This window comes from Dermacentor silvarum, chromosome 2 (assembly GCF_013339745.2).
Source record: "Dermacentor silvarum isolate Dsil-2018 chromosome 2, BIME_Dsil_1.4, whole genome shotgun sequence".
Classification (NCBI taxonomy): domain Eukaryota; kingdom Metazoa; phylum Arthropoda; class Arachnida; order Ixodida; family Ixodidae; genus Dermacentor; species Dermacentor silvarum.
In genome coordinates, this window is record NC_051155.1 from 220350890 (window position 1) to 220377174 (window position 26285).

At 44.7% G+C, this 26285-nt stretch overlaps 3 protein-coding genes across 12 annotated transcripts in view; 2 read left to right on the forward strand and 1 right to left on the reverse strand.

Moving 5' to 3' along the window:
• The window catches only part of LOC119442687 (major facilitator superfamily domain-containing protein 12), a 58311-nt gene extending 36820 nt beyond the window's left edge, over positions 1 to 21491 (reverse strand). The window contains exons 1-5 of one of the 6 annotated variants that reach the window (XM_037707651.2): positions 21379 to 21491; positions 20022 to 20183; positions 4173 to 4330; positions 2630 to 2779; positions 353 to 594 (exon numbers count right to left, since the gene is read on the reverse strand). In XM_037707651.2, coding sequence (XP_037563579.1) covers positions 353 to 594; positions 2630 to 2694 — 307 coding nt within the window. In that variant the 5' untranslated portion in view covers positions 2695 to 2779; positions 4173 to 4330; positions 20022 to 20183; positions 21379 to 21491. The other 5 variants (XM_049662309.1, XM_049662311.1, XM_049662312.1 and 2 more) reach the window with 5 other exon arrangements.
• On the forward strand, positions 5035 to 11055 carry LOC119442688 (uncharacterized). Of its 3 annotated transcripts, none has more exons than XM_049662315.1 (4): positions 5036 to 5781; positions 6754 to 7140; positions 7544 to 8007; positions 10694 to 11055. In XM_049662315.1, exons 1-3 carry the CDS (start codon positions 5545 to 5547, stop codon positions 7949 to 7951), a joined length of 1032 nt encoding a protein of 343 aa, XP_049518272.1. In that variant the 5' UTR covers positions 5036 to 5544; the 3' UTR covers positions 7952 to 8007; positions 10694 to 11055. The 3 variants fall into 3 exon arrangements, with proteins under 3 accessions (XP_049518273.1, XP_049518272.1, XP_037563582.1); XM_037707654.2 differs by having other exon boundaries at positions 5044 to 5781; positions 7547 to 8007; XM_049662316.1 differs by lacking the exon at positions 10694 to 11055 and having other exon boundaries at positions 5035 to 5781; positions 7544 to 8009.
• Positions 21492 to 22967: 1476 nt separating the features above from the next.
• LOC119442689 (polyubiquitin-C) lies at positions 22968 to 25221 on the forward strand. Of its 3 annotated transcripts, none has more exons than XM_049662314.1 (3): positions 22968 to 23123; positions 23713 to 24382; positions 24611 to 25221. In XM_049662314.1, the coding sequence occupies exons 2-3, from the start codon at positions 23723 to 23725 to the stop codon at positions 25094 to 25096; spliced, it is 1146 nt and encodes a 381-aa protein (XP_049518271.1). In that variant the 5' UTR covers positions 22968 to 23123; positions 23713 to 23722; the 3' UTR covers positions 25097 to 25221. The 3 variants fall into 3 exon arrangements, with proteins under 3 accessions (XP_049518271.1, XP_049518270.1, XP_037563585.1); XM_049662313.1 differs by having other exon boundaries at positions 23713 to 24226; positions 24455 to 25221; XM_037707657.2 differs by having other exon boundaries at positions 23713 to 25221.
• The last annotated feature ends 1064 nt before the right edge of the window (positions 25222 to 26285 follow it).

Sequence of the window (26285 nt, forward strand, 5' to 3'; positions counted from 1 at the left end):
GTGTCAATTTTCTGGAAGTCTACTGTATTGAAGTTTGTTACATCGAGGTTTAACTGTACATTGAAATTATGTCATATTGAAATTCAACCTTTTGTGCTAAGTACAGGCGCCAAAGGATATAACACATTGTGCAAGTCTTCTTTGAATAAAACCGCAGTGGTTCCACAAGGGAAATGCACCACAATGCACTAATTGTAGCTGGCTTTGAATCCAGATCTTATGGTGCTTCAGTGTCATTCAAGCTTGGGATTCTGTGGTCAATCCTCTTTCATTTATGCACATTTATACACTTACTTAAAAAAAAAAAAAAAGCAGATGATAAAGGAAATGGTACTGGGAAGTGCAGACATACCAATAAGATGCCACGTTTTCCGGCGGCCATAATGACAGAGCCAGAAGTCATCATCCCTATCCGACTCGATGCCGACGAATGGGGTGGCCAGCGCATCTGCTACCTGACCAACCAGCAGTAGCGCACCAGCCAGCGTTGGACGCAGCTGTCGCACGAACGTCAGGTACACCAGCAGATAGGTGAACCACATGGAGGCGCATAGGTCGTTGAGCACATGGCCAACACTGTAAGCTATCCGAACCCTGCAGATCAAGAAAAGGACAAGGGAAAGTGAGGGTTAAGAAAATTCCTACATTCAGTGACAGGTCAAGAATGCCAGTGGCAAATGTCTCTCATAGGCGACAGGTACACGTGCGCTAGCCAATCCCTTCAGTAGCTTACTCCCTCTGTTTCCTTCTTACTGTCCACAGCCCCTCATTTGCCTTACTCAGACATTACAGTGCTGTGAACCTCCTAACCCTGGTGGGAGGCAAGGGGCCTGCTCACTCATTAGTTGCAATGTCCACTTCTATGAAGAAATTAACTGGGCCACTCTGCCTTTCACTGTGCACCTTTTTGGCAGCTGCACAGACCTGTTCATGCTCCCAGAGTGGGTGGTAAAGAAATTCTTTAGATGAGAGGTGAAGGTGATCACTCTCTTCACCCCTTTTCAATATTCACTGTTCTACAGTGCTTCTGCTTATAGTGCAAATCGTCTTTCGTGTCTCCTCTTTGGTCAATCCCCCCCCCCCCCCCCCTTGCCTTTTCATTTCATTTCATTTATTTCTGAAAGTGCCCAAGAACAGCTCTACACCTTAATATTGGTGCACTTGTGTTAAACAAAGAACGGAAAACAAAAAACAGCAAACAAAACAGAACACCTGAAAGAACAGTGCGAAAATGCAACAAAAAGATTAATTGCGTCAATGACAGAAGTCAGATAATGAGCAAATACAAGAGCTGAAAATATCAACATCAAAACGTAAGGTATTTTGCTGTGTCACAAGACATGTTTAGCGTTATAGTGCAAGAGGATTTTACGTAGAAAGTGCTGGGATTACGCAAGTTTAGGCGAGGCACGCAGAACGTTACAGCTGACAGTAACCGCAGACAGGAAAAATGGTTATGAATTAGTTTATGCAAGAATAAGTAATCACAATATTTTCACCTTATTTCTAGGGGTGTAATATTAAACATGTGCAGTACACGCTCATGGGCATAAAATACACGGCGTCCCAGAAATTGATTGTACAGGATACGAATGAAACGCCGCTGAACACACTCAATTATAGCCACATTGGTCAAATTAATACAGTTCCATACAACAGAACTAAACTCTAGCTTGGTGCAGACAAAAGAAGAATACAAGAGAACAACGCAGTTGACATTTGTAAACTTTTTTGGTATTCTTGATATGAGACCTAACTTTCCCTAGGGTTTTCAAGTGCATTGTGCATAATTGTACCACCTTCATTGTTGCTGAACCACTGACTGCCTTCTTCTCACGCCTTTTCTTGAAACTAGTACTAACCTTCAGATTCTCAGAAAATGGGCACTTACTGTGTGCAGACTACCCTCAATTCCATGACAGAAAGATGTGCACTAAAGTCACTAATAAAGATGACAATTACGGAGCACTTATTAGTCAAACTGATTTACAGCATGTGCAGTTTTCAATGTCCAATGCCACTGCTGACAATGAGTTGTCAAAACAATTACTAGTTCACCCCTACCTCAATGTCCCAGAACACTCCTTCAAATCCGCTTAAAAATGGTGGTACCAACAGCATAAATTGAAGTGCAAGCAGAAAAAAAATATGAGAATGTCTGTCATGCATAAATACACCAGAGTGTGATGTGCAGTACCCCTGTGGCCAAATTTTTAAGCATACAGGAGGTAGGGAGATCGATAACCCCCACCTCCATCAAAATGTCACAGGGATAACACATACGTCAACACGATAAGAGGGTGTATTTCACAATATATACATGGCTGTCAAAACAGTATGGCCAACCAACAGCTCGCACAGCGTTTGTTTCTCTCTTGTCTTCTTTGTGCTGCAAAGTACTGCTGCACTGTCAGCGCATTCATGCACTAATGTCTCATAACAGTATAATCCCAAATGTATTTTTCAGAACCTGAATTAAGCCACAGCTACAAATGTAGGTGAGCCTGAAAACACAATGCATTCTTGTCATTTTCAACTTGTTCACGTTTGAATTCATGCTGACAGCACATGAAACCAATGCAATGTCTTCAAGCATCTGTTATCGTTAATGAAGCGAATGAAGCTCTACCGAAGAGGCAGAAGGTGGGTTCGTGGAGTGGGGCCCCCAGAGCTAGCAACCACTTGGTCCCCCATGCTTCAAAGCTGAAACGGCACTTGACTGCTTGCTTCGCTTTCCCTTGCTTCTTTGGGTTCAGCAAGGGGCACCAGAAAGCACAGCCTAAAACAAAAGAAAAAAAAAAGTATGTAAATTTATATACCGATAATCTCAGGTAACATAGGCCTCTACATCTTGTGTGCATACAGTTGCCAGTTGATGCCAAACTAAGCAACAAAAATTATTTATGCTGAGCAAGAAAAAATACATGTAGTGTTGCGGTAACTAGCATAACAACCCTAAAAATGGCAATTTTGAGAATGCAGCTGCTGTGTCAATGCCTAAACATCAGAGGAAAACATGACAGCTAATACAGTACCACACCAGCTGTCATGATCATTTCAACGAAGGCCTTCAGAATTTCTGCCAAGCTAAGGAATAGAAAGCCAACACAAGGATGTCACAAAGACAATCATGACTATACATTTGGTTTGTCATATTATTAGCTTACATCGTGCCACAGTTGATAAGTTCAAGATGAAATAATTGCACACAAATACTGCTACATGTATGTACATACAACAAGCTAGACAGAAACATATACCTTGCCTGAAAAACATAGTATTTATTGCCAGATGTTAATGTCTTTTGTCAGCTGTAGCAAATTGTTTGCATGCTCCAGACAAGTGTGAAGGGAGCCGCACTCTTTGTGCTTGACTAATCTAGTTCACACTTTTGAGCCTAGTTTTGCCCATTAAGTGAAACTACTGGAGCTTGACGGGCCTAAAGGAAAGGGAGTTCTTACCATATTATATTTCAAATCAGAAGATATTAAGAGACTATTGACAGTCTGTTGGCTTTCATATATGAATGGAATGTTCTCTTTCTTCAGCTTCACTCAAAGGCTGAAACTTTGCATGACACACTCACAGTGAAAAAAAAAAAAAAAGGGGGGGGGGGGGGGGAAGAGCCCTACACCATTTTGAACAAATATGTTGTACTTAAAAGCAAAGAATAAATTCAAATAACTGTTAGGAGCAGTTTTTGACACTCAATTTTTTTTCTCTCTCTCTTAACTGTTAAAATTGCAAAAAGACAAAAATTTTTGAAGATATATACTTTTATATATTAATAAGTTCAGGATGCTGCAAGTTAACAAATCGATATATAAAAAAAAGGATATCATAAATGCTGTAAGCTGCATTTATTCTGTGGGCAAAACTGATTATTATACAGCAGTTTTGTGAGTATGGCATGTAAAACTCAAGTGAGCAAAGTAAACCATTTCATGCAAGACAAACTAATGCACAGCTATTACAAACCCATGCATAATTAATAGAGCGAATTTTCTAAAGAGCACACTTCCTTTAGAAAAGTTGTCAGTCGCAAAAAGGCTGTGACGTGGTATGACGTGATGACTCGATCATGATCACTTTCAAGTCACATTTTCATTAGAGCTAACTTATGAAAAAAAAAAAAATCATAGAAAAAGACAATGAAAACAAATAACTCGAACCTAGCAATGAAGGAAGCGAAGTGGCCCGGTCGATCAAACGCGGCAGGACCGACCGCCGGCGACAGTAGGCTCCAGTTGAGACGATTGCGCCGTGCGGGAAAGATGACTCAACACTTTCACCATGATGCAGTAGGATCTCCGAGCAGCAGTACTTCTTTCTGTGTGACAAATGGGAAGGGAAGACGAACACGAATGAAAACGACCAGACAGGCACATCTGGCGCGACAAAATTACGCGCGGTCTGCTTGTGCAAAAAGGATGTTACAGCTGCGCACACAAACGATCAGCACGTACCACTGTGACTGAACTATACACATGTATACATTCAAACCTTCACGAGTGGGCAACCGAACCGGAACACGTAGACATGTCCGGTAGGAAATTACGATCACTTAAAATGACCATAATTGTACGGCGCGCATGCGTTAACGCGAGTATCACAAATGTTCAAACAGCCGGTCATGCACCTAAACGGAATACTTCAAAAGAGCACGACCCAGACGTAGTCCTTCGCTTTGCGAGGCTCGAAACGCCGAGGAACAGATTGCGTACAGCTGCTGGTTAGAATGCGTCTACGCACGTTTGAGATGTTTGAGATGCGAGCGCATAACTAAGAGGGCAACTAGGCGCTGTCCGAGGATACATGACTCGACCGCCGGCGTCATCCGCCACGGCACTTTCCAACAGTCGAACATCTGCAGGCGCATTGTACCACAACGAAAGCTTTAACTACCCGAGCCAGCGACCGTTTGCCGTGCCAAATGATCAAACCCATTCAAGTGACGTTGGCCAGAAGTAAATATGCAACACGTGGACGAATAAAGTTGTGTCGGTCACTTTTTTTTTTTTTTTTTTTTTTTCCATCCTCGACTGTGCAGTCTTTTGGTTTGGCCACTTCGGCTGCAGAAATTTCGTCTTCAGGTTCGGCACTGTACGTGTGCCAGTCGCACCGCTTCATGGCCAATTTTTGCCCCCGTAGTGGGTATGCGCCATGCAAGCAAGCAATGCATGCAGTGCGCCACCGGCGTCGCGCGTGGCTCGAGCTTCGGTTCCAATCCCAGCCGCGCGACGGCCGAACGCCAGCGTGCCGTGCTTTCTTGCCAAGCAAAAAGAAGCAGCGCCTCGCGGGAGTTCTTTCGAAGCGCGGTTGACTTATACCTGGCCAAGCGACCCTTAGCTGCAAAAGAGCCGTCGCGCGATATCGTCGTGTTTCCTCGATTGTAGTATTAGTATATAAAACGCTGCGACTACCGTGATTGTCCCGGTGGACCAGCAGCGACGCTACACGACTGTCCCCAACTTCGCTGCGCACTAGTTGGAAGTACCGCACCGCGCGAACCCCGTAAGCACCCCCCTTGTCGAAATCGCGACGATGGCCAGTTACGAGATCGTTCTGTTCCTGCTGGCGCTCCTGATCGGCGTGGTGCTGCGGCGAGCCGCTCCGGTGGCTGAACTCGGCGTGGTCGAGCAGCTCGAGCGCAAGCTCAACAGTCTGGAGAACCAGAAGCGCAAGCTGAAGCGACAGCTGGCCGACTTCAGGGCGCGGGCGAGCAAGAGCGATACCAGGCTGCTCGAGGACACGTCGGCGACGCGCGAGGGCCAGGCGCAGGTGAGCAGCGATCACTTGAGTTCTCACATAGCCCACCCCCCTTATACATACAGTTCTCTAGTTCTTTCAAGCTATATCTTCCCGGGCCCTATGGCCAACACTGGTCAATAATTTTCAAGTGGAATTCACGTGGAACAAGCAAAAATAAAATGGTTTTGCCAGTATCATCATTGGAATTCGTGCTACTACATTCCATCTATATAAGCTATAGCTGCTCCACACGGGGTCAATTGACAGTTAATTCCTAGGACACCATGGCTTTGTTCTCCAAGGAAAAGGTTGGCGGCATGGTTGACAAATCGGTGTCCTGCTAATGCTCGCCTGTCCTCTATGCACTTGCCTACAGCTTATTGCAGAGGGCCAGAAGGAGCACTGAAGTAAAAGTAATCCAACAGCAGTGAAAGCACTAGCCAGTGGCGTAGCCAGAAATTTTTTTTCGCGAGGGGCACCCATTTGACTGGGGACAGGAAAGGGGGAAGGGGTTTGGAAGGCTGCATACTAAAACAAATATTGGGGAGGGTGGGAACATGACCGGTGTGCCACCCCCCGGCTATGCCACTGACTGGAGCTAAATGTTGCCTCATTTCATAATTGGTGTGCATATGCACTTTCTGCCACATTTTCTTATTACCATAGCATTCTTCATCTTCAGCAATGCATGTGGTGGCATGTGATTGCTGCGCAACAATTTGTAATGTGCCGGTTCGGTTGCTTCTTGCTTATATGAGCAAGTAAGCTGTATGCAGCATATCTGGTTTACATGCTGTAAAGCTACATAAATGTGGTTAAAGCACACAAGAACACATAGGTAGTGACTGAGCCATTGCTATCGCAGGTTAACACTCAACCCACTCCTGTGTATTCAAACAGCTTTGGTTGCATGCCACATATACAGCTTCTTGCACATTGCATACATCCAGTAGCATAGCAAGCAATGTCGAGCTGTTTCTATGTTGTTTTCTTCCATTTCAGATGTACGTAGATCTTGACAAACACCGTTCTGACCTTGAAGATGCATCCCACGAACTGGAAGTATGTGCACACAATCATGAAGAGGCGGTGAAGCTTCTCCACTTTTGTCGCTCCACAGTACTTGAAAACCTTTCCAGTGCCATTGAACTTGCCGAGAGGCGCAATGCTGCAGTGTCAAAGCTGTACTTTGAGGTATTTGGAGAGACCAATGGCAACGTTCAGCTGCTCAGTGAACTCACAGATCCCTGGAGGCGATGGGCTGAACTGCTGGCCGTGCAGCGGGACCGCACAGACCGTGTCTTCACGCACTGCCTTGAAAGGGCAAGCCGCCGCAAGAAGATAGAAGTTGAAGATCTGCCAGCCCCTGCAGGCTTTCAGCTCACATGGGTATGTCTTCTTCTTTTACTGCATGCAGCTAAGGTTTCCCAAGTGGACAGCTACTGTGGTTTGTTAAACCAGCTTCTTTAGAATCAGTTTGAGTGTTATTACAGGTCATTCCACATGCTGGTCATTGCAGATGCTCTGTATTTTAGGATATTTTTGCAGCAGAGATTCTCAGAACACAGTGCACAAATAAAGACTTGCAGAAATTGAGCAGGAGATGCAAATCTAATGTTTGCATTTTGGCTATCAACGCTTGCAGCAATGAAAAGAATCACTAAGTACCATGCTTTGTTGTGCCTTGCTTGGTTTCAACAAAGTTTTAATAGTGGACATGTCCATTGTTCTTTGTTCTGTTTTCTTCCATGCCGCTTGCTTTTCCTTCTTTGATCACAACTGCCATGGCCAGCAGGAGCCTGACTATGGCTTTGACCGCATCCTGGACTTGGTGAGGCTGCGCCTGTCCTCCCCCATCTCGCGGTCGGAGAGTGTGGCGGACTTCGAGTATCTGCGCTGTGCCAGCAACCTGTCTCCAGCGAGCACTCTCTGTGGCGGTGGCAGTGGCAATGGAGGTGGAGGCGGCAGTGGCAGCTCTGTGAGCAACACCAACTGCTTCGGCTCGGTGCGCAAGTCTGGCTACCTGCGTCTTGCACGCACGCTGCACAAGCGCATGCCAGAGGTGCCCGAGGAGCGGCTGGTGGCCTGCCTGGAGACACTGCGCTCGCAAAACGGTGGCCTCACTGGGCTCCGCATCAGCGAGATCCGCGAGGAAGTGTCGCGCCTCATCCAGGAGTGGCCTTCCTCGGCGGTACGATGATGCAGCCTGACCTCCTTCCCTCTCATCTTGTTCACATCTGTCATCCTCATCATCAGGTGAGTGTGTTCTGTCTCATTTGCAGAGGGAAAGATAAGGATATGATGTCCCATTCCTAGAAATTAAACTTGTGGCCTCCATGTCTGCAGCCAGGGATTCAGTTCTGTAAACTACTTGGCCATGGTCTTGCATCTATTGGAACCTTGTACCTTCAAATGAAGCTTTACCTATGTGGTTTCTGTGCCAGTGAAGAAGTTTTTTAAATGCCTCAAGATTTTATAAAGTGCAACAAAGAAGCAAGCAAAAGTGACGTTGCGCAGACTTGGCGGGAAAAGAATGTACAGAAAAGAAAAGCTGGATTGGGTGCCACCTTATTACTTTGCAGCAACTTTGAAAGCAGTGTCCTGCAATAGAGAGTGTACTGCGATGCCTCCTGCATTCTTATGTATCCCTACACTTAGTTCTGAAATAGTCATGCAACACAATAATGCTCCTCAGCAATTTCTCTGATAAGGAGTTGATTGAAGAGCTTCCTCCCACTTGAGCACATTTGGAAAGCTTGACAGAAAAATCTTAGCGAAACAGTGACTCAGCCAAGGAAGCAGTACTGTCCTTCACTCTTGGGAGTCAAGGCCGACATGCTGGTGTTTAATCTCTTGTCCTTGATTTTACATAGCCTAAGTGCAACAGCCATTGCTTCTAGATGTTGCTTGGAAGGAGGGTGCCGTCTCCAAGATTCATACAAATGCTTTTTATTTTTCATGGCTATCTCAATGAGTTTTTCTTCGTCACTTGACATCAAGATACGTTTTATTTGCAAAGTCCAGGTATAATAATTTCATGTGTTGCAGAGAGAAGGCTCTAGTAAAAAGTGTTACGAATTTGTCTAGTTGGAACTTTCCATTGTGCTTTGGTATAACGCATTTGGTAGACATCAGGACTCAGAAAGGCACAGGGGTGTCTGTGATTACTATAGGAAGCACAAAACAACTGTTCTATGCAAAAATCTGACATCTGCAGCTGCAGGAGCTGTGAAAGTGCTGGTTTAGTCAGCACCATGGCAATGAAAAGTCGTCTTAAGAGGAAGCTTTAGCTCGGGCCCAACTCCGACACGGCCTATTCAAATACATGTAAAAAGCAGAAACACTTTTCTTAGATAACTCCGGGACCGATCTTAATGAAATTTGTTGCATTTGAGAGAGAAAGTTCTAGTGACTGTTGCAAGTGAAATTTCGATTTAAGGCCTGGATTTTTAAACAGAATTTTCAATAATTTGAAAGTTCGAAAAAAATAGAAGCACGAAGTTTACAAATTAATAGCTCTGCATCAAGGCAGATATCGCAGTTCTGTAAGTGGAATCCACTAGATCATTCAAAGCGGACAAATTGGATATGTCCGCTTATGTGAATTCGTTACGTTGTGTGTAAGAGTTTTGCAAAAGCTGTATTTCCATATTGCTAAATTTTCTTAGATTCATGTTTAATATCAATTTCGTCCGCTTTAGATATACTATTACATGCAATTCGCAGAATTGTGATATCATTTTTCATTGCTGAGTTAGAGTTGTAAACTTTATAGTTTCGTTTTCTGAAAATTTGAGATTTCCACCAATTTTTAATAAAAAATTGACGATGTAAATCAAAAATTCGAAACCAACAGTCACTAGATTTAAAATGTTTTCCTTTAAATGCAACAAACCTCGTCAAATTTGGTGCAGTGGTTGCTGAGAAAAACGAATTCTCCTTTTACATGTATTTAGATAGCCGAGCTAAAGCTTCCTCTTAATTGAATGAACTTCGGGGCCACAATTTTGTAGCGATGCCTTTTCCAATGTTATTCCCTTTCATGCTTCGTCAGTGGTCAGAGTGACACACCACCTGCGTAATCACTGGGGTCAGTCAGCCGTGAATGGTGGATGCTAAGAGTGGCAGGAAGGGGCAATCACTACAAAATTGCGGCCAAGGTTCATTTAGCCGAGTGGAAGATAATTTGTTGCTACTTATTCATTGTACTGTTCGAGTAATTAGTCATCTAAGCTTTCAAGGCTGTCATAAACTGCTGGCATAACGGGACAAGCAACATGTAATGTCTAGAATAAATATTAAATCCCTTTATTAGATAGAATGATGACTCCGTGGCACAAATTGCCCATTATGACCAATGACGTCAAGCTAACAATCTGCTTTACGTGGTCAGAACAGTCTTGCTTTCAGAAGTCTGTTAGGAAAACACGTTACCAGTGTGTGGTCATGCCAGGAGTGCTAAAAAGCATATTAGCCAAGTTGGTTGCAATTGATACACTCCCAGTGACTCAGTAATCTTAAGTCTGTTACTAAGAGATTAGAGCAGTCATCAGGAAACTTGCAGCACCAGACCTCCCTTTAGTCATTTTTGTATATAATCATCAGAAGAGCTATGTATATCGATTGCTCATTTTACAACATTCCAAAGAACAGCATTAGCTGCAGGACCAGACAGAAACAGATGCGATTGCTGTGAAAGGAGGTGTCCAGTGTAGAAAAAATCATGCTATACAAAAGTGCAATGTTCATTATTTGGTAGAGCATAGATGTTCTGAAGAAACGGCACCTGCTACAGGACCACAGAAAGACTGTTAATATGGGCACTGTGCTGTTTGTGTTCATTCGCAACTGAAATCTTTCTGTACTCCCAGACTTCAGCACTTCATTGGTTTTCATGTCCGCAGCTATTAATTACACTTTTCACTACAATTGTTCTACGCAGGTACCTGCTGCAGCGCCCACCTCACCCCCAAAAAAAAGAAAGAAAAAAGAAAAAAAAAAAGCAGAAAGGCAGTGACAGGACCTGGTCTACCACTGCCAAAAACAGTTTTTGTTTTGTAAACACCAAGGAAAAAAAAAAAAGCGACAAGAGGAGAAACGGCGCAGGGTCATCACCGATCAGCATTTTATTCGCAAGTGGCCGTGGTGCGACTCCTTCTGCGCATATTCTTTTAGTACGCAATGGACACGGCCGCGCACCACGGACTCTCTCTGCTGCACATGTACATGACCCTGCCTGTCAAGAGCCGGCATCCCGCTGTCAGTAATGAATAATGTGTGCAAATAAAGTTACTTTCGAGTTCACATGTGTGGTTTGCTAGCTGGCTGTACTCTGAGCAAGGTCCGAGACAATTCACCTGCCTAAAACCTCGAGAAAGGTGTTTAGGTGAGGCAAAACCGCAGTTTACGCGAGGTAATACATCTTCATGCATTGATTGATGCACACTGATCTTATGCATGTTCAATCCAGGCTAAACCATGGAGTGTCAAGTGGCAACCATGCCGAGGCATGACGGAGGAAAGGAAAGATGTGCATGTTACCGTAGCAACCACGTTGTATGTATATGACATGACCAGCAAGTTGCACATTAATAATGCTGATGCATTTTGCCATCTTGGTGGTGGTAGCTCTCGGTGTTTGGCTCTTGTATTGATAAGCTGCGCTGGGATGGTAGCCTCATATCTGCAGGGACCAGCTACTTACTTCACCAAAAATCTGTTTTACACCCCATACTTGCACAGTAGGCTTTGACAGACACCAAAGTAAAGCGCTCCAGGATTATGACTACCATGAGTAGCTTGATATGCGCTTAAATCCAAGTGCACGAGTGTTTCTGCACTTCAGCTGCATTGGAGTGCTGCCACCAGCACCCAAAAATGGCATCTTTGCAAGTCTGCTAAGTACGAGTTTGCCAACAACTGCATTTGTGCAACTACTCGCAACTACAAAATATCTGGGGAATAAACTAGATAGTCAACTACCTTAATGGGGTCTCAAATAGCCTTTCTTGAAGCCAAACATGTACGATTTAGTGTGATGCCTTTCGAGGAATATATTCCTGAAAAGATTTTGAGAAAGGACCTAATATGAGTGGAGATATAATAAATGCAATGTTTTCTTCTGCCCATTCCTCGTCATCAGCTCCTCAGAGGCGGGGCAGCGCGTCAAAAGCGATACCCTTCTTACTTCTTTCTTCTCTTCTTCCTGTGGTGCACTTGCGGTAACCTTCAAGGGATGGTGTCTGACAAAGGCACACAGGAGCACCAAATAGACAGTGACAATATGAGCGGGATGCGTTAACAGCCACTTCCCTCTTTTCACAGAATTGAGCATGCATGTGTTCAATGGCTGGCATCTATGGGCCATTGTGCTTCATGAAACGTTCTTGCTGAAAAAGCCTAAAATGGAAAACAATCTGGGGTTTGGAAAGCAGGAGTGAGTAAGGGATCTCTTATGCAAGATTGTAAGCACTTTTAGATGCAGTGGAGTAATATCTGGTTCGCATAGTCATAGCACCATTGATTAGAAACTTTTTCTTAATATGTCCAGAAAGTCTTCCAGTGCAACATTAAACTGCCCATGATGCAGCAGATTGGCACCACAAAGTACAGACGGCCAAATATGTGCATGGCTGTGACTGGTCACCAAACACTCTAATTCACGTCAGTTACCGCCAGTTTTCGTGCGACAAAAGCCAAGATACGACACTAAGATAACATTGTGCAAGACACACACAAACAGGGGCCTTGCATTTCCACAATGTGCTTTCTGTGCATGTGTAAAAGAAAAAAGAGAAATGCAGCTCCCCTCTTGAGCAGTAGCAGCAACAACAAGAGCCTGCACTATGTTTTTCTAGCAGTCTGTATTGAACCAGGAAGTACTGCAAACTTGTATACAAGCAGAATGACGTGCCTGCACCTTGTGTGGTGGACTTTTCTCAAGGCCTTCGCACCAGCTTTATCTTCACAACTGCGATATTTGGCCAAGCTTAGATCAAATAACACATGAGTGAATCTGCCAATATTGCCTAACAGGTTGAACTCAGCGTCCTTGGGCTGTGCAGGAACTGTAGAAGTGAAAATTAAATTGATCAGACAATTTCTGATTTGTCTGTCTGTATTCATTTAATTATATGTGCATCAAAATGTCACCACATGAGTATATTTGTGTGTCCTTGCTCCCTCCAGAATTCGTTTTCTAAGTCTAATCCACAACTGCAAGTGTAATTAGTGAGAATAAAATCATCATCATTGCCGCACAGTGAAATTAAATAGCCAGTGAGCTGCAGTGGTGAGCCAGCATGCATAAGCACTCTAACGATTTATGTTAGAGTATACTTCTATCATTTCAAGGCTGAACACAATCGTATGTGAAGATTAAGTGACCATCGTTATTCTATTAGAAATGCAATCCCTGAAATATGTGTCAAGTTGGCCCCCAACCGTATTAAGAAACCAGTCACACTAGACTTGCTAGTACCAGAGCAACACACAACAAGAAAGTGAGTAGAGTCATGCAATCGCGACCTGCTTTCATCAATTGTATTTAAGTGCACTTCTTGTCTAATATACAGGGTGTCTAAACTACATACCATGCACCAAGCTTTAAAGAAAACATAAATTATTCCATGCGAATAAGACCATGTGCATGTTGTTTAGAGTCTTGTTGAGAATCCGCCAGTAATTTTTTTAGCGCTTGACATCCAATTATTTATTTAAAGGTAATTATTGACCGTTTATTGCGATAACAATTATATGGACACTCCAAAGCCGTTTTCTGCCATCAGCGTCGCCATGAGGTTCCGTATGACGCCAACGGCGATTAAATCGTCGGCGCGCACCGTATGTGCGAGTGAAAGGGCGCGAGGGACGCGCGCTTTCACGGGGAGCGAACGCGCGTTCTGCGCAGTGCTCCATGAAAGGCTGCAGAATTAAGCGTCTCTTTCCTCCTTTACAATCACCATATATATAGAGCAAACACGACTTCTTCCGTCGCGCGAAAGGCCGTGGGGGGACGGGAGGGAGGGAGGGGAGGCGACGTTTAGCTGCAGCACCAAATGCCTATTTATATAAAAACGTTGCGAGGGGAGAAGGTGGTAAAGGCTTCCGACGCTGCTTGACGAGTGTCCCGTTCTGATCTTGTCGAAAACCTCCAAGCTGCCCCCAGAGGAACCGGCAACAGTCACCAACGCCGCGCGCGTTCGCACTGAACGCGGGCAAAACGCCGACGGCGTCGACGACAGTTCTGCGCGTTGCTGGTGCTGCTGCATGTCCAAGTTTATACAGCTCATAAAACTACTATCCTTACTCCGTATAGCTCTCTACTAATTTGCTATCGCAATTGATGATTCGCCTTTCGGGTGAAACTGGGACAATTTTTTTTAATTGTTCTTGTAATTGTCAAGATGTCAATTAGGCGGTTGTAGGTAATTGTAAGACACGTCAAAATGAGGTGTTTCCTGCAAGGTACACATCACGTGTTTTCTTTTTCCGGCAAAGAGAGAAATAGCGCAAAATATGAAATATACCATGTGACTGCACAACTGTGCACATGGGGTAGCACTGCCATCAAACACTCTAAGCAAGCTGTTCATCTGTTACTGGGCGGCGCAGCGGCGATAACAGCATGCATGTTCTTTCCACAACGCACGAGCGCAATCAATTATTGCATATCAAGAACAAGGAAATGCACTGCCCTCAATGGTGAGCCTGACATGACATACAATTATTTTATTATTACATATTACTATTACATGAAAAGGAGTTGGTATTACCATTATAAGGTGACTACAACTTTTCTATTTGTTTTCATGTCAATAAAATAAAAGTGCACATATACGTGTCACACTACATCATGCCAGACATTATATAAAGTTGGATGTTTCTCCAATACACAACCCCAGCAAGTGCGACTGCATTACTCAGACAATTATGCAGCAGCATTGGCTGACACCAAGGTATGCATAACCAGGAGGGTGGGTTAGTGGCCTTTAAAGTTCCAGTGCAAATAATTACCTGGCAATATTGCATACACTCATTCTCCAAGATTAACCTGCATTGTGGCAAGCACATGCCCCATAATATCAGTCACCAAAAATAGCACTCATTCATAATTAAGAAATAAGGCCTGCTGCATATCCCGCTGTTAGTGCGACTAAGAACATTTTCATGTTTGTATGCTATACTCATCATCATCATCAGCCTATATTTAAGTCCACTGCAGGGCGAAGGCCTCTCCCTGCGATCTCCAATTACCCCTGTCTTGTGCTAGCTGATTCCAACTTGTGCCTGCAAATCTCCCAACTTCATCACCCCACCTAGTTCTCTGCCGTCCTCGACTGCGCTTCCCTTCTCTTGGTATCCATTCTGTAACTCTAATGGTCCACCGGTTATCCATCCTACGCATTACGTGGCCTGCCCAGCTCCACTTTTACCGTTTAATGTCCATTAGAATATCGGCTACCCCACTTTGTTCTCTGATCCACACCGCTCTCTTCCTGTCTCTTAACGTTAGGCCTAACATTTTTCGTTCCATAGCTCTTTATGCGGTCCTTAACTTGTTCTCAAGATTTTTCGTTAACCTCAAAGTTTCTGCCCCATATGTTAGTACCGGTAGAATGCAATGATTGTACACTTTTCTTTTCAACGACAGTGGTAAGCTCCCAGTCAGGATTTGGCAATGCCTGCCGTATGCACTCCAACCCAATTTTATTCTTCGGTAAATTTCTTTCTCATGATCAGGGTCCCCTGTGAGTAATTGACCTAGATAAGCATACTCCCTTACAGACTCTAGAGGCTGACTGGCAATCCTGAATTCTTGTTCTCTTGCCAGGCTATTGAACATTATCTTTGTCTTCTGCATATTCATCTTCAACCCCATTCTTACACTTTCTCGATTAAGGTCCTCAATCATTTGTTGTGATTCGTCTCCATTGTTGCTGAATAGGACAATGTCATCTGCAAACTGAAGGTTGCTTAGATATTCGCTGTTGATCCTCACTCCTAAGCCTTCGCAGTCTAAGAGCTTGAATACTTCTTCTAAGCAAGCAGTGAATAGCATTGGAGAGACTGTGTCTCCTTGCCTGACCCCTTTCTTGATAGGTAACTTTCTACTTTTCTTCTGGAGAACCAAGGTTGCTGCAATCCTTGTAGATATTTGCCAAGATATTCACGTATCCCTCCCTGTACTCCTTGATTTCGCAGTGCCTCTATGACTGCTGGTATCTCTACTGAATCAAATGCTATACTGAAGCATGACAAATCCGACGATATTCATAAATTCAGTTAAGTTGAAAAAGGGGCAAAAATCCCCCATCCCTTCTGCAGCAAAGGAATGGCTGCTGCAGACATTCCAGACAGGCAGTGGTAGATGTACTACTATTGCTACCGAGTCCATGCACGAAGAATACTAGAGGGCAATTTGGTACTATAGGAACTTAGGGACTGCATCTGTAGCAAGCACAGCTGTTAAACCAGCATGGGAGTGATCAGTGGCACACAGATTTGTCCAAACTTCATCCTTCTGGCTCGAACAATCTTACCGAAGCTATTTTCTCACCTCGCATTCTTTGTACAGCAATAATTGTTGTTGTCATCATCATCATTATTTAAAGCAATATGTAAGGTGCAAGGGCATCAGTGTAACACTACTCACTGTCACAACTGGACAATCTTGTAAATAAGAACAAAATAATCAACTATGAACAATACAAATCACGAAGAAAGAGAACGTAGAGATTTCATAAAAACAAAGCTGAGGTGGCATTCATAAACTTCAATGCACTCTTAAAAGTGTCATGAATTTAGTCTGTTTGCAGTTAGCAATGTTGCGATCAGGAGAGCTGTTCCATTCCTCCATAGTGATGGGCAACAATTATTTGATGAACGCAACAGTCTTATCAGAATGACATTTAATGTTCATGAAATAAAAAGACGATAAGAAATGCAAAGGAGTGAAAGTAGAAGTCAGCCTGTGTAAATGTGTATAATACGAGGGCGATTCAGAAAGGAATGCCTCCAAGCCCACTACTTTGCCAATATTACTGCAAACATTTCGAACTCTTTATCATTAATGCACTGATGTTTAAGCTATAGAATGTCACTTGCCTCACCTTCCTATCTCTTCCCGTTCCCAAGTAATCGAGCAATCCACGGCATCCAGTGGTGACGTCCGGTTGAAACAGCAGGCTGTAATTTAATTTCTGACTGCGGAAGGTTGTGGCTTGTGTGGAGATTTGATGCGGCTGGATTATGGTCTTCCACAGTCCTTGCCCACCTCTGCACAGTGCTGATGTCAACACAGGCATCCCCGTAAACTGCAGTCAGACGGTGATGAATGTTGATGGGCGCACAACCTTCTGCAGTCAGAAATTCAATAACAGCCCGCTGTTTCAACCGGATGTCACCACTGGATGCCATGGATTGCTCGATTACTCTGGAACGAGAAGAGATATGAAGGTGAGGCAAGTGACATTCTATAGCTTAAACATCAGTGCATTAATGATAAAGAGTTCAAAATGCTTGCAGTACTATTGGCGAAGTAGTGGGCTTGGAGGCATTACTTTCTGAATCGACCTTGTAGTAATATATTGTCACAAAGTAGTGACGGCGAAGAACACAGCAGTAAAACTGTGAATGATGAAACTAATGTTTTATTGGGCGAACTTGTGCCCACAAAAGCAAGCTGACACTCAAAGCAGAACGATAGAGGCGAGCACAGTCGGCGATCGGCGAAATCTGATCTGCGGGTCAAGCGCGTCGGCTTTTATACATCAGTCGTCGAAAGTTCCAGCATATTCGCTGGTACCCGCGTGCCTTCCAGAAACTACTACGCAATTCGTGCCGTGCATGCAATCAGATCATACAAGGTTCGTCAACCACATACAATGGATAAAATTTAAAACCATCAATAACATTTGCAAAACTTCCAATACATGCAGGCGAATCCTGCGGCAAGCGATAACGTTTGATATTTGTCAGCCGGTGAAATGCGGCCAACAAACACAGATAAACAAGTATGCATGCGTATATGTAGAATAGAACAAGTTATGATATATTGCGTCTGTCAGATAATGTGGGAAGTTCTAGACACAACTTTATCTTAAGAATACCGAGTATTATAAATAGGTATGATGAACCAGGCAGCATGATTTTGAACAAATTCATGAACAAGTTCATGAATATTGTTAGGCAAGTCTGATGAGGGCTCTGAAGCAGGGATGCGCATTCCAGTTTAGCATGAACCATCGTTTCATGCAAGGGAAAAATTGCTATCCACCTGAGACTAGCACAAAGCTACAAAGGAAACCCCAGACTAGGTCAAATTTTTTGTAAGCTGCAAAGCTTTCTTTCTGAGAAACCTGTATAGGTTTCCTTCGTAGCTTCGTGTTACTGTTAGGTGGATGACAATTTTTTAAAGGAAAGCTTTCTTTGCAAACCCTCCCGGACTTTCATGACCATGGCTGCTGCAGCTGTCTTGCCACATTGCTCACACTTTTTAAAAAATTGAATTACGTGCCCGATGATGGGACTGAAACTCAATCTCCCAGCACAGCAGCCCAATTATCTAACCAGTAGGCCTCAATCGTATGTATACTTCTATCATGCCAACGCCACCTAGCCCATTGAGATGATCGCCGCATGTGTCACGTTGCATAGCTTGGGTGCACAAGAGCAGATGCACGCACGCCAGGTTTGTTTGTGCCAAAGATGCAGGAATGAAATGGGCAAACATTACATTATTTTATTAACCGCTTCACGAAAGCTTCACTTCACATAGTTTTCAAGATGTGCATTCGATATGTATAATTTTTATCTTTCATAGAACTCCCTCCACCTTGAGAAATAAGAGATTTCGAGGCATCAGCTGCGAGTTGTAATATGTTCAGAGCAAGTTAATGCCTGATAGCACTTACATTCTGGCTAATTGAAGGAGAAACTAAAATAAGAATTTGGGTCACATTCGTGCCCACGAAACTAATGTTGGTTTCGTGGAGTGAGTGTGTTTTGGTCGGCTTGAGGCAGACATCTTGGTAAGCGTCTATTACTTAATAGTTTAGAAAAATGAGTGCCTTTAATTGAGTCAGACATCTTGGTGAATGTCTGTTGTGTAAAGGTTCAGGACAGTGAGTGCTTTGAAGTCAGACATTTTGGTGAGTGTATATTATGTAACGGTTTAGGGCAATGACTACCTTGAAGTAAGACATCTTGGTAAAAGTTTATTACGCAATGATTTTGGACAATGAGTGCCATGAAGTCCGAACCTTAAGCTCTTCTCCGGTGGCAACTTACGTGATTTTATCATTACCTGTTTCGTTTCCTTTTTGGCAAACTGCGGAAGTGCTGTCACTGGATACACTGTCACACAATCGATGCAAACTACACTGTGAAATGTGTGAGATCTCTGGTCATATAAAGAGAACTCTCGCATAGAGATTACATTGCACTTGTTGAGTCTCGTTACCATTTAATACAAATCACAGCCCCACCCAGGTCTGAAATAAATGTCACTAAGTTGCTGCTGAGCATTTTCGTCTTTGAGCTATGCTATTCTGTATGCGGCCTAATTTTAAGTTCCCGATTTGCGGCTGAATGCTGTGTGGCATTCAGCACATTCGTGTACGCCTTGTACATAAATTATGACTAAGCAAGACCTTTTGTAAAATGACCTCTGCATTATATTTAATGAGCACACCTTCCAGGCTGTTATGTTTTTGACAATGCCAAAACTGCTCATCACATTCTTTGTGTTTACCTCCAATATGCATGTGTATGAGTGCTATAGGCATTGCCTGCTTCAACAACAAAACATGTAAATTGGCGGGTGAGAGAAGCGGTTCTATTGAGACACTGGCAAGACTGTTACTTAAGTCGCAGAACAATCTACACACTGCCGGAATTCCTGAGCAGTGCAGCTCTCAACTTCCCATCATATATTGCCTGCCATCATCATCACACCTCGTATCTCTTTCGCATCCCCAGTACAGCAAAGTGGCAAGCTGAGGAGTCTATACCTTGTGCTCAGTCCAACCTCATTAACCATTAGTTGTTAGATGAATTTTCTCTCTCTATCCCTTAAATAACATTTAATCACGGCAGGTAATGTACACTTGGATTCACGTGACAAGTTTCCATCAATTCGTCTGAATGAGTGATACGGTAATTATGACTGCTTAGCAGCTAACCTATCAGGGCATGTTTTAGACACGCGAAGCTTAATTCAGCATCTTATATAGAATAAGTTAATTAACAAAAAAAAAAAAAAAACTCACCACAGTTGCATGTGGTCGCAAGCATTCAAAATTGTGCAGCTCCTTGCGGTGCCAGGCTCTACACAGATGAATGGTCCATGTGCACAGGCAAGCTCCAAGCACATGACTGGTGATGTGTCCTCCTATCACCAATCATTATCGTGGCCACAGACTTTTCGCAATCTGAGGCGAGGGCTTCCGGTGAGAATCGTATCTCGCCGAAAAGACAAAAGCGTTTCGAGATATTCGCCATAAAGCCCCGCGCGCGCGTGACGCGACACGAGACATTTCGCAGTGCGGCAGATAGAGAACATGCGCGCCGATACCGAAGCCACGCGAGCAAAAGCTAGCGCTCAATACCGCGCGATTGCAGCTAGGAACTGTGTTCTACTGAATAAAAAACGACGGAATGCGGATGTCAGTTCAGGTGGAAACAAGAGTGCTCGCAAACACGAGAGCATCTTGCGTCGTCCCGAGAAATATATATATACTCCTGTCCTACGGGGCACTTTCGATCGCTCGAACCTGATCCAAATTCTTGATTTCGACTGGGTCCCTTCAGCAGCTTGCGCAAAGGAACCTTTCGAGATCGAGGTATTCGATCCCGATCGGGCTCAATCGCGATCGAAAGTACCCCGTGTGCTATGTGCGCTATCAGACTTGTTCTTTGAGAAGAGACAGCAGGGCCGGTATTTTGTAGAGATGCCTTTCCGGTGCTAATGCCTTTTCGGGCTTATCGCGCTTTGTCAGTAGTCAGAGCGACGGTCCGCTCGCGTTATCAACGGGATAAGCCGGCCATGAGCGGTGGATGGTAAGACTATAGAATAAGTCATAAGGCATCGCTACAAAATACCGGCCCAGACCAAACGCCCAACAAACGTCAGTGTAGCTAGAACCTTATCAGCGGAAGCAGATTGTCGTACATAATATGCATATGCTAGTAACAGTTGCGCTAATAAGGCGTTACAAAGCAGAGCGCTGCTTGTGTAAGCTGTACCTTTACTGGAACCCAGAGGAAGTATTCTCGCTAAATTGACTCTACTAATGAAGCACCGGCTCATCGCTGAGTCACAATTTGTCATACCGGATGTCCCTATGTAGATACCTATGGCAACGTTTACTTATAAGCTTATATCGTGCGAACGCCTTTGTAGCCAAGCAATGAAAAAAGCACAAGGACATACGCTTGTGCTAACTAAACTCCGTGCCATTCTCAGCAAGGTACTGAGCGAGTATTTTTTAGGCTTCAACGTGTCAGGCTAAAATGGTATTACGGAGATGCGACGTTGTCACTTACACATGACTAAATAACTACGCGCAGAACACTTCACCAAGGCATACTCGCACTGTGCAAAATTTGTTGGTTCAGGGAACTTACTCATTCAAAGGTATAGCAGACGATTTGATAGAAAGGGCGAAAGGGGCGGAAAAGTGCATGCATGTGGAGTATGACGTTTAACGCCGTCCATGACGCCATCCAAGGTGCTGCTCTGAAGCTTTAATACAGTTTCGGTTTCGCATCGTCGTGTACGTGACGAACTCTATTACTCTATGCGTCTAGTACTTGCTAAATTGGCGGGATGGAATTTACTTTGCGATGCAATGACAGAGGATACATGACTGGCCAATAACCGAGATTCAAAGTAGCGCCCGATACAAAACGTTGCCCGATAATCGGCCGTTCGGCCACTGACACTTCGTCCACCTTGCTTCGTCGTGCGAATGAATCACCCTGGCGCCCCTGGCGTGAGCGACCCACGTTTGTATTGCGTTCGAACGTTCATTGTCCGACGTTCCAATTGAAATATATTATTGTGTTGAGCTAACGCACAACACTGTGTCGCGGATCCATGAACACACTGGAGTGCAATTTTGAGCGTTTTCTTGTAATTGTGTTTAAACGAGTAAAACTTCAAATGTTTTCGGGGACACAAGCAGAAGAAAACACGGGCGAGTGAACAGAGGACGGCATGGCAAAGGCCACAACAAACTTGCGCGTGTCGTTTTCTGTTAACACGATGTTAAAGACTCAAGCAAAACCAAAAACACTGGTATTCACAACCACACAACAAAACAGCATGTATAGTCCCATCGGGCATGTTACTGTACTTCTTTGTCTCGCTCTGTGTGACACCTCCCTTTCATTGTTCAAATTTTCTGTAGCCACCTTCACGCGAAGTGCAGGAAAACTCGTTACTGTCCTGGGCTAATTGCGCAAACGCACTCCTACTGTTGCAATATGCACCCGCGTGAGGCCACTGTCGTTTCGCATTGTTTCAAGGAAACTGGCTTCCTAGTTTATTGGATTCAAAGAATGACAGAAACGGCCGCTTGTGCCATTGGTTCTTTTAACTCTATGGCGTGCGCAGCTAGACAGTGCAACACTCAGCGGTGTCAACAGAGGTGATTCATCGCATGCAGCCTTTGTTTTCGTTTAACCACGGCCGCTGGATCAAAACCGCTGGGCAAGCAAGCAAGCCCAACACTTAGCTAAGCAACAAGTCTTGGTATAACTTGACCTAGCTTCCGCTATCAAGAAGCAGAGATCACACACTTCCTCTATAGAAGCACATCACAATCAAAATTATAATTTGAGGACAAGAAAGAACGGTAAAGATATGAATATGAGTGACTTGACCGGGAGCGAAGCCACGGAAACGCCGCCAAAAATAAACAGCAACAACGCCAACAGCGCGCCCTGTGTTACAATACAACTTTATAAATGCAAAATGCGCATTGTATCTGGCAAAATAAATTGTCACTTACATTAAGTCAGCTCATTTTCAAAAATAAAAACGCATAAAGTAGCCTTTTGGTCTTCAAACCTCGCGATAACAATGTGCAGAAATTTCTGGCTTCATCCCAAGAGATGGCGCACAAACCGCAAATGACGTCATCGAAGTTGCTGGATCTTTCTCGAAAACGAACACGCAGACAAACTTGCGTCAGCTCCGTCCTCTGATTGGTGGGTGGCAGAAAAACCGCGTTGTTGCTGGCCTCGTCTGGCCAATCGTAGGCTGCGACGTATTCTCCCTCGGCCTATTTAGCCTTCGTGCCCGCAGGAAGGCGACATTTTGCATTGAGACTGCGCCCGTGTGTTCTCTTGTGTGCTGCTGCAAACAGGTAAGCAACTCTTTTGTGTTAGCGCGTTCTTCTGCAGCGACGAAGTTGACGCATACTGCGGGCTCGAGGCTCGTAGTGCGTGCTGTTGGTGCGAGCTGTCGGTGCGAGCGTTCGAAATTTTCGCTGGACGTGCAGGTACGGATTAGACCAGACCGATGTGGTAGCTAACTGTATGCTGATTTAGACTCGGCTCTCGCGATAGCTTCGAAATCTTTCATTGGTTCGATTTAATTGTGTCCTCGTTTCTTGATAATTCGCAAGTACTGCAGAACGATTACGGCGCCGTTTGTCAGAATTGCAGTGTTTCGTTAGGCCTACTGCGCCGTTCGCCTTATGGGTGCGGTTGTAAAGGCGCATGTAGTTTCGACGTATCTACCATGTATTTGGCTTCTATGAGTGGTGATATGGGCATTACTGGATGCTTTTGTGGCTAGTATTTATGGAAGTTTTGTTAAATTATGCGTCTGAGAACCCGCTGAAGCCTGTTCGAACGGGGGTCAGCTAGGCCTACGCGCCATCTTTGCTGATCTGCCGACACCCCCATTGTTTCGTTACTTTCCTGACTCTTGCCTTTTAATTTCTTTTACAGATCAGCCATTATGCAGATCTTCGTGAAAACTCTCACTGGAAAGACCATCACGCTCGAAGTTGAGCCAAGTGACACAATAGAAAATGTGAAGGCGAAAATTCAGGATAAGGAGGGCATCCCGCCCGACCAGCAGCGTTTGATTTTCGCCGGCAAGCAGCTCGAAGATGGCCGTACGCTGTCCGACTACAACATTCAGAAAGAGTCGACGCTTCACCTCGTGCTGCGACTCCGTGGTGGCATGCAGATCTTTGTGAAAACGCTCACCGGAAAGACCATCACGCTCGAAGTTGAGCCCAGCGACACCATTGAAAATGTCAAGGCGAAAATTCAGGACAAAGAGGGAATCCCGCCTGACCAGCAGCGTCTCATCTTCGCCGGCAAGCAGCTCGAAGACGGCCGCACTCTCTCGGACTACAACATTCAGAAAGAGTCCACCCTTCACCTGGTGCTGCGACTCCGTGGTGGAATGCAGATTTTTGTCAAGACGCTCACCGGAAAAACGATCACACTGGAAGTCGAGCCAAGTGACACCATCGAAAACGTCAAGGCGAAAATCCAGGACAAGGAAGGGATCCCGCCCGATCAGCAGCGTCTCATCTTCGCCGGCAAGCAGCTCGAGGACGGCCGCACACTCTCGGACTACAACATTCAGAAAGAGTCCACCCTTCACCTCGTCTTGCGTCTCCGCGGAGGCATGCAAATTTTCGTTAAAACTCTCACCGGCAAAACAATTACTTTGGAGGTCGAGCCAAGTGACACCATTGAAAACGTCAAGGCGAAAATCCAGGACAAGGAGGGGATCCCGCCCGATCAGCAGCGTCTCATCTTCGCCGGCAAACAGCTCGAGGACGGCCGCACACTCTCCGACTACAACATTCAAAAAGAGTCCACCCTTCACCTCGTCTTGCGGCTCCGCGGAGGTATGCAAATCTTCGTGAAAACGCTCACTGGCAAGACGATCACACTCGAGGTTGAGCCGAGCGACACGATAGAGAACGTGAAGGCAAAAATCCAGGACAAAGAAGGCATTCCTCCGGACCAGCAGCGTCTCATCTTCGCGGGCAAGCAACTGGAAGACGGCCGAACCCTCTCCGACTACAACATTCAAAAGGAGTCGACCCTTCACCTTGTCCTTCGGCTGCGCGGAGGTATGCAGATTTTCGTCAAGACGCTCACTGGCAAAACCATCACCCTCGAAGTGGAGCCTAGCGACACCATTGAAAACGTGAAGGCTAAAATTCAGGACAAGGAGGGTATTCCACCAGACCAGCAGCGTCTGATTTTTGCAGGCAAGCAGTTGGAGGACGGGCGCACTCTTTCCGACTACAATATTCAGAAGGAATCTACCCTCCACCTTGTCCTGCGGCTCCGTGGTGGCCAGTAGAACTTTTTTTTTTTTTACTTGCTGGTGCGATGGTCCGGTGAACTTTTGAATCGGTGGTTCCGTGCCGACCAGGGTCCACGTGAACCGGGCGTGAAAGTCTGCCAATAAAAATTTCTTGCCGGACATTTGCATTGTATCACTGTTACTGCCAAGTTCGCAGAGCCGTGTACGGTGCAGCTTGAGCTATGGCATGTTTTGCGTATTACATATTCCAGCTCAATCCGTTGGGGCCCTCGTTTCGGACATGAGACTGTTTGCTTTAGGATTAAGTGACCAATAGCAAGCTTAAGATTAATGTTGCTGTCGTTTAGATGTTTAGCCAGTTAAATCTTGGTGATTTGCTCACCTACTGTGCATATATAAAAGCAGTAGTGGTTGCATGACAATATTGATTTGTTGTGCAGGCATAGATCGTGAAATTGCTCCATGGTAATTCACATCGTTCCCAACAGGACTGCGTGAGCACCTTTGCTGCATTATCTTGCATCTGAGGTGGGAGTGCATTTTGCATAAAGAAATTAAAAGTACCAGCACCACTTCTGTCAACCTGAAGGATAAAAGCTGTTAGCTGTATCTAGGAGGAAGGACTGAACACAAGGCTTGATACCCCTTGTGTTTAATGGTACGTATGCTGCATTCTTGGGATTCGACCTAGTATTTAGAAACATACCCAGTGGTCCAAAGATTGAGGTACCCCAAATACAAGTTTGAAGAAATCGTTCATTGATGGTGCCCTTGAGCCAAGTGATTTATTGTTCGTGCAGAACAAGTGTGCTAGCTTGCACCAATTTGTCTAGCGCCATTTGGTGCTATGACACAGAATGACGATGGGAAACGAACCACAACACGCAGCTGCCACATGGAATACTGTGGAGGTAGGTAAAGAAAGCTTTGCTTTTAATTAAAATAGTCAAAAGCAACTCAAAAGTACACAGTACCTTGGAATAGGTGATGTCAATACTTTCCACATCCGGCTCCCCTGGAGTAATGAAAACCAATCTTGAATGCCATGCTTTTGCATGGCGCAGCTGCTAGAAGCAATATCATGGCCACCATGTTTTAATATTACGTATAAAGTTTATTAAATATAAATTTAGCCTCTTCTCATAGCATATGTAGTTCCCACAGCTGGCTTAAATTGAAGCATTCATTGGTGTCCGAGTCATGTGACTCTGGACTGGTCCATAGT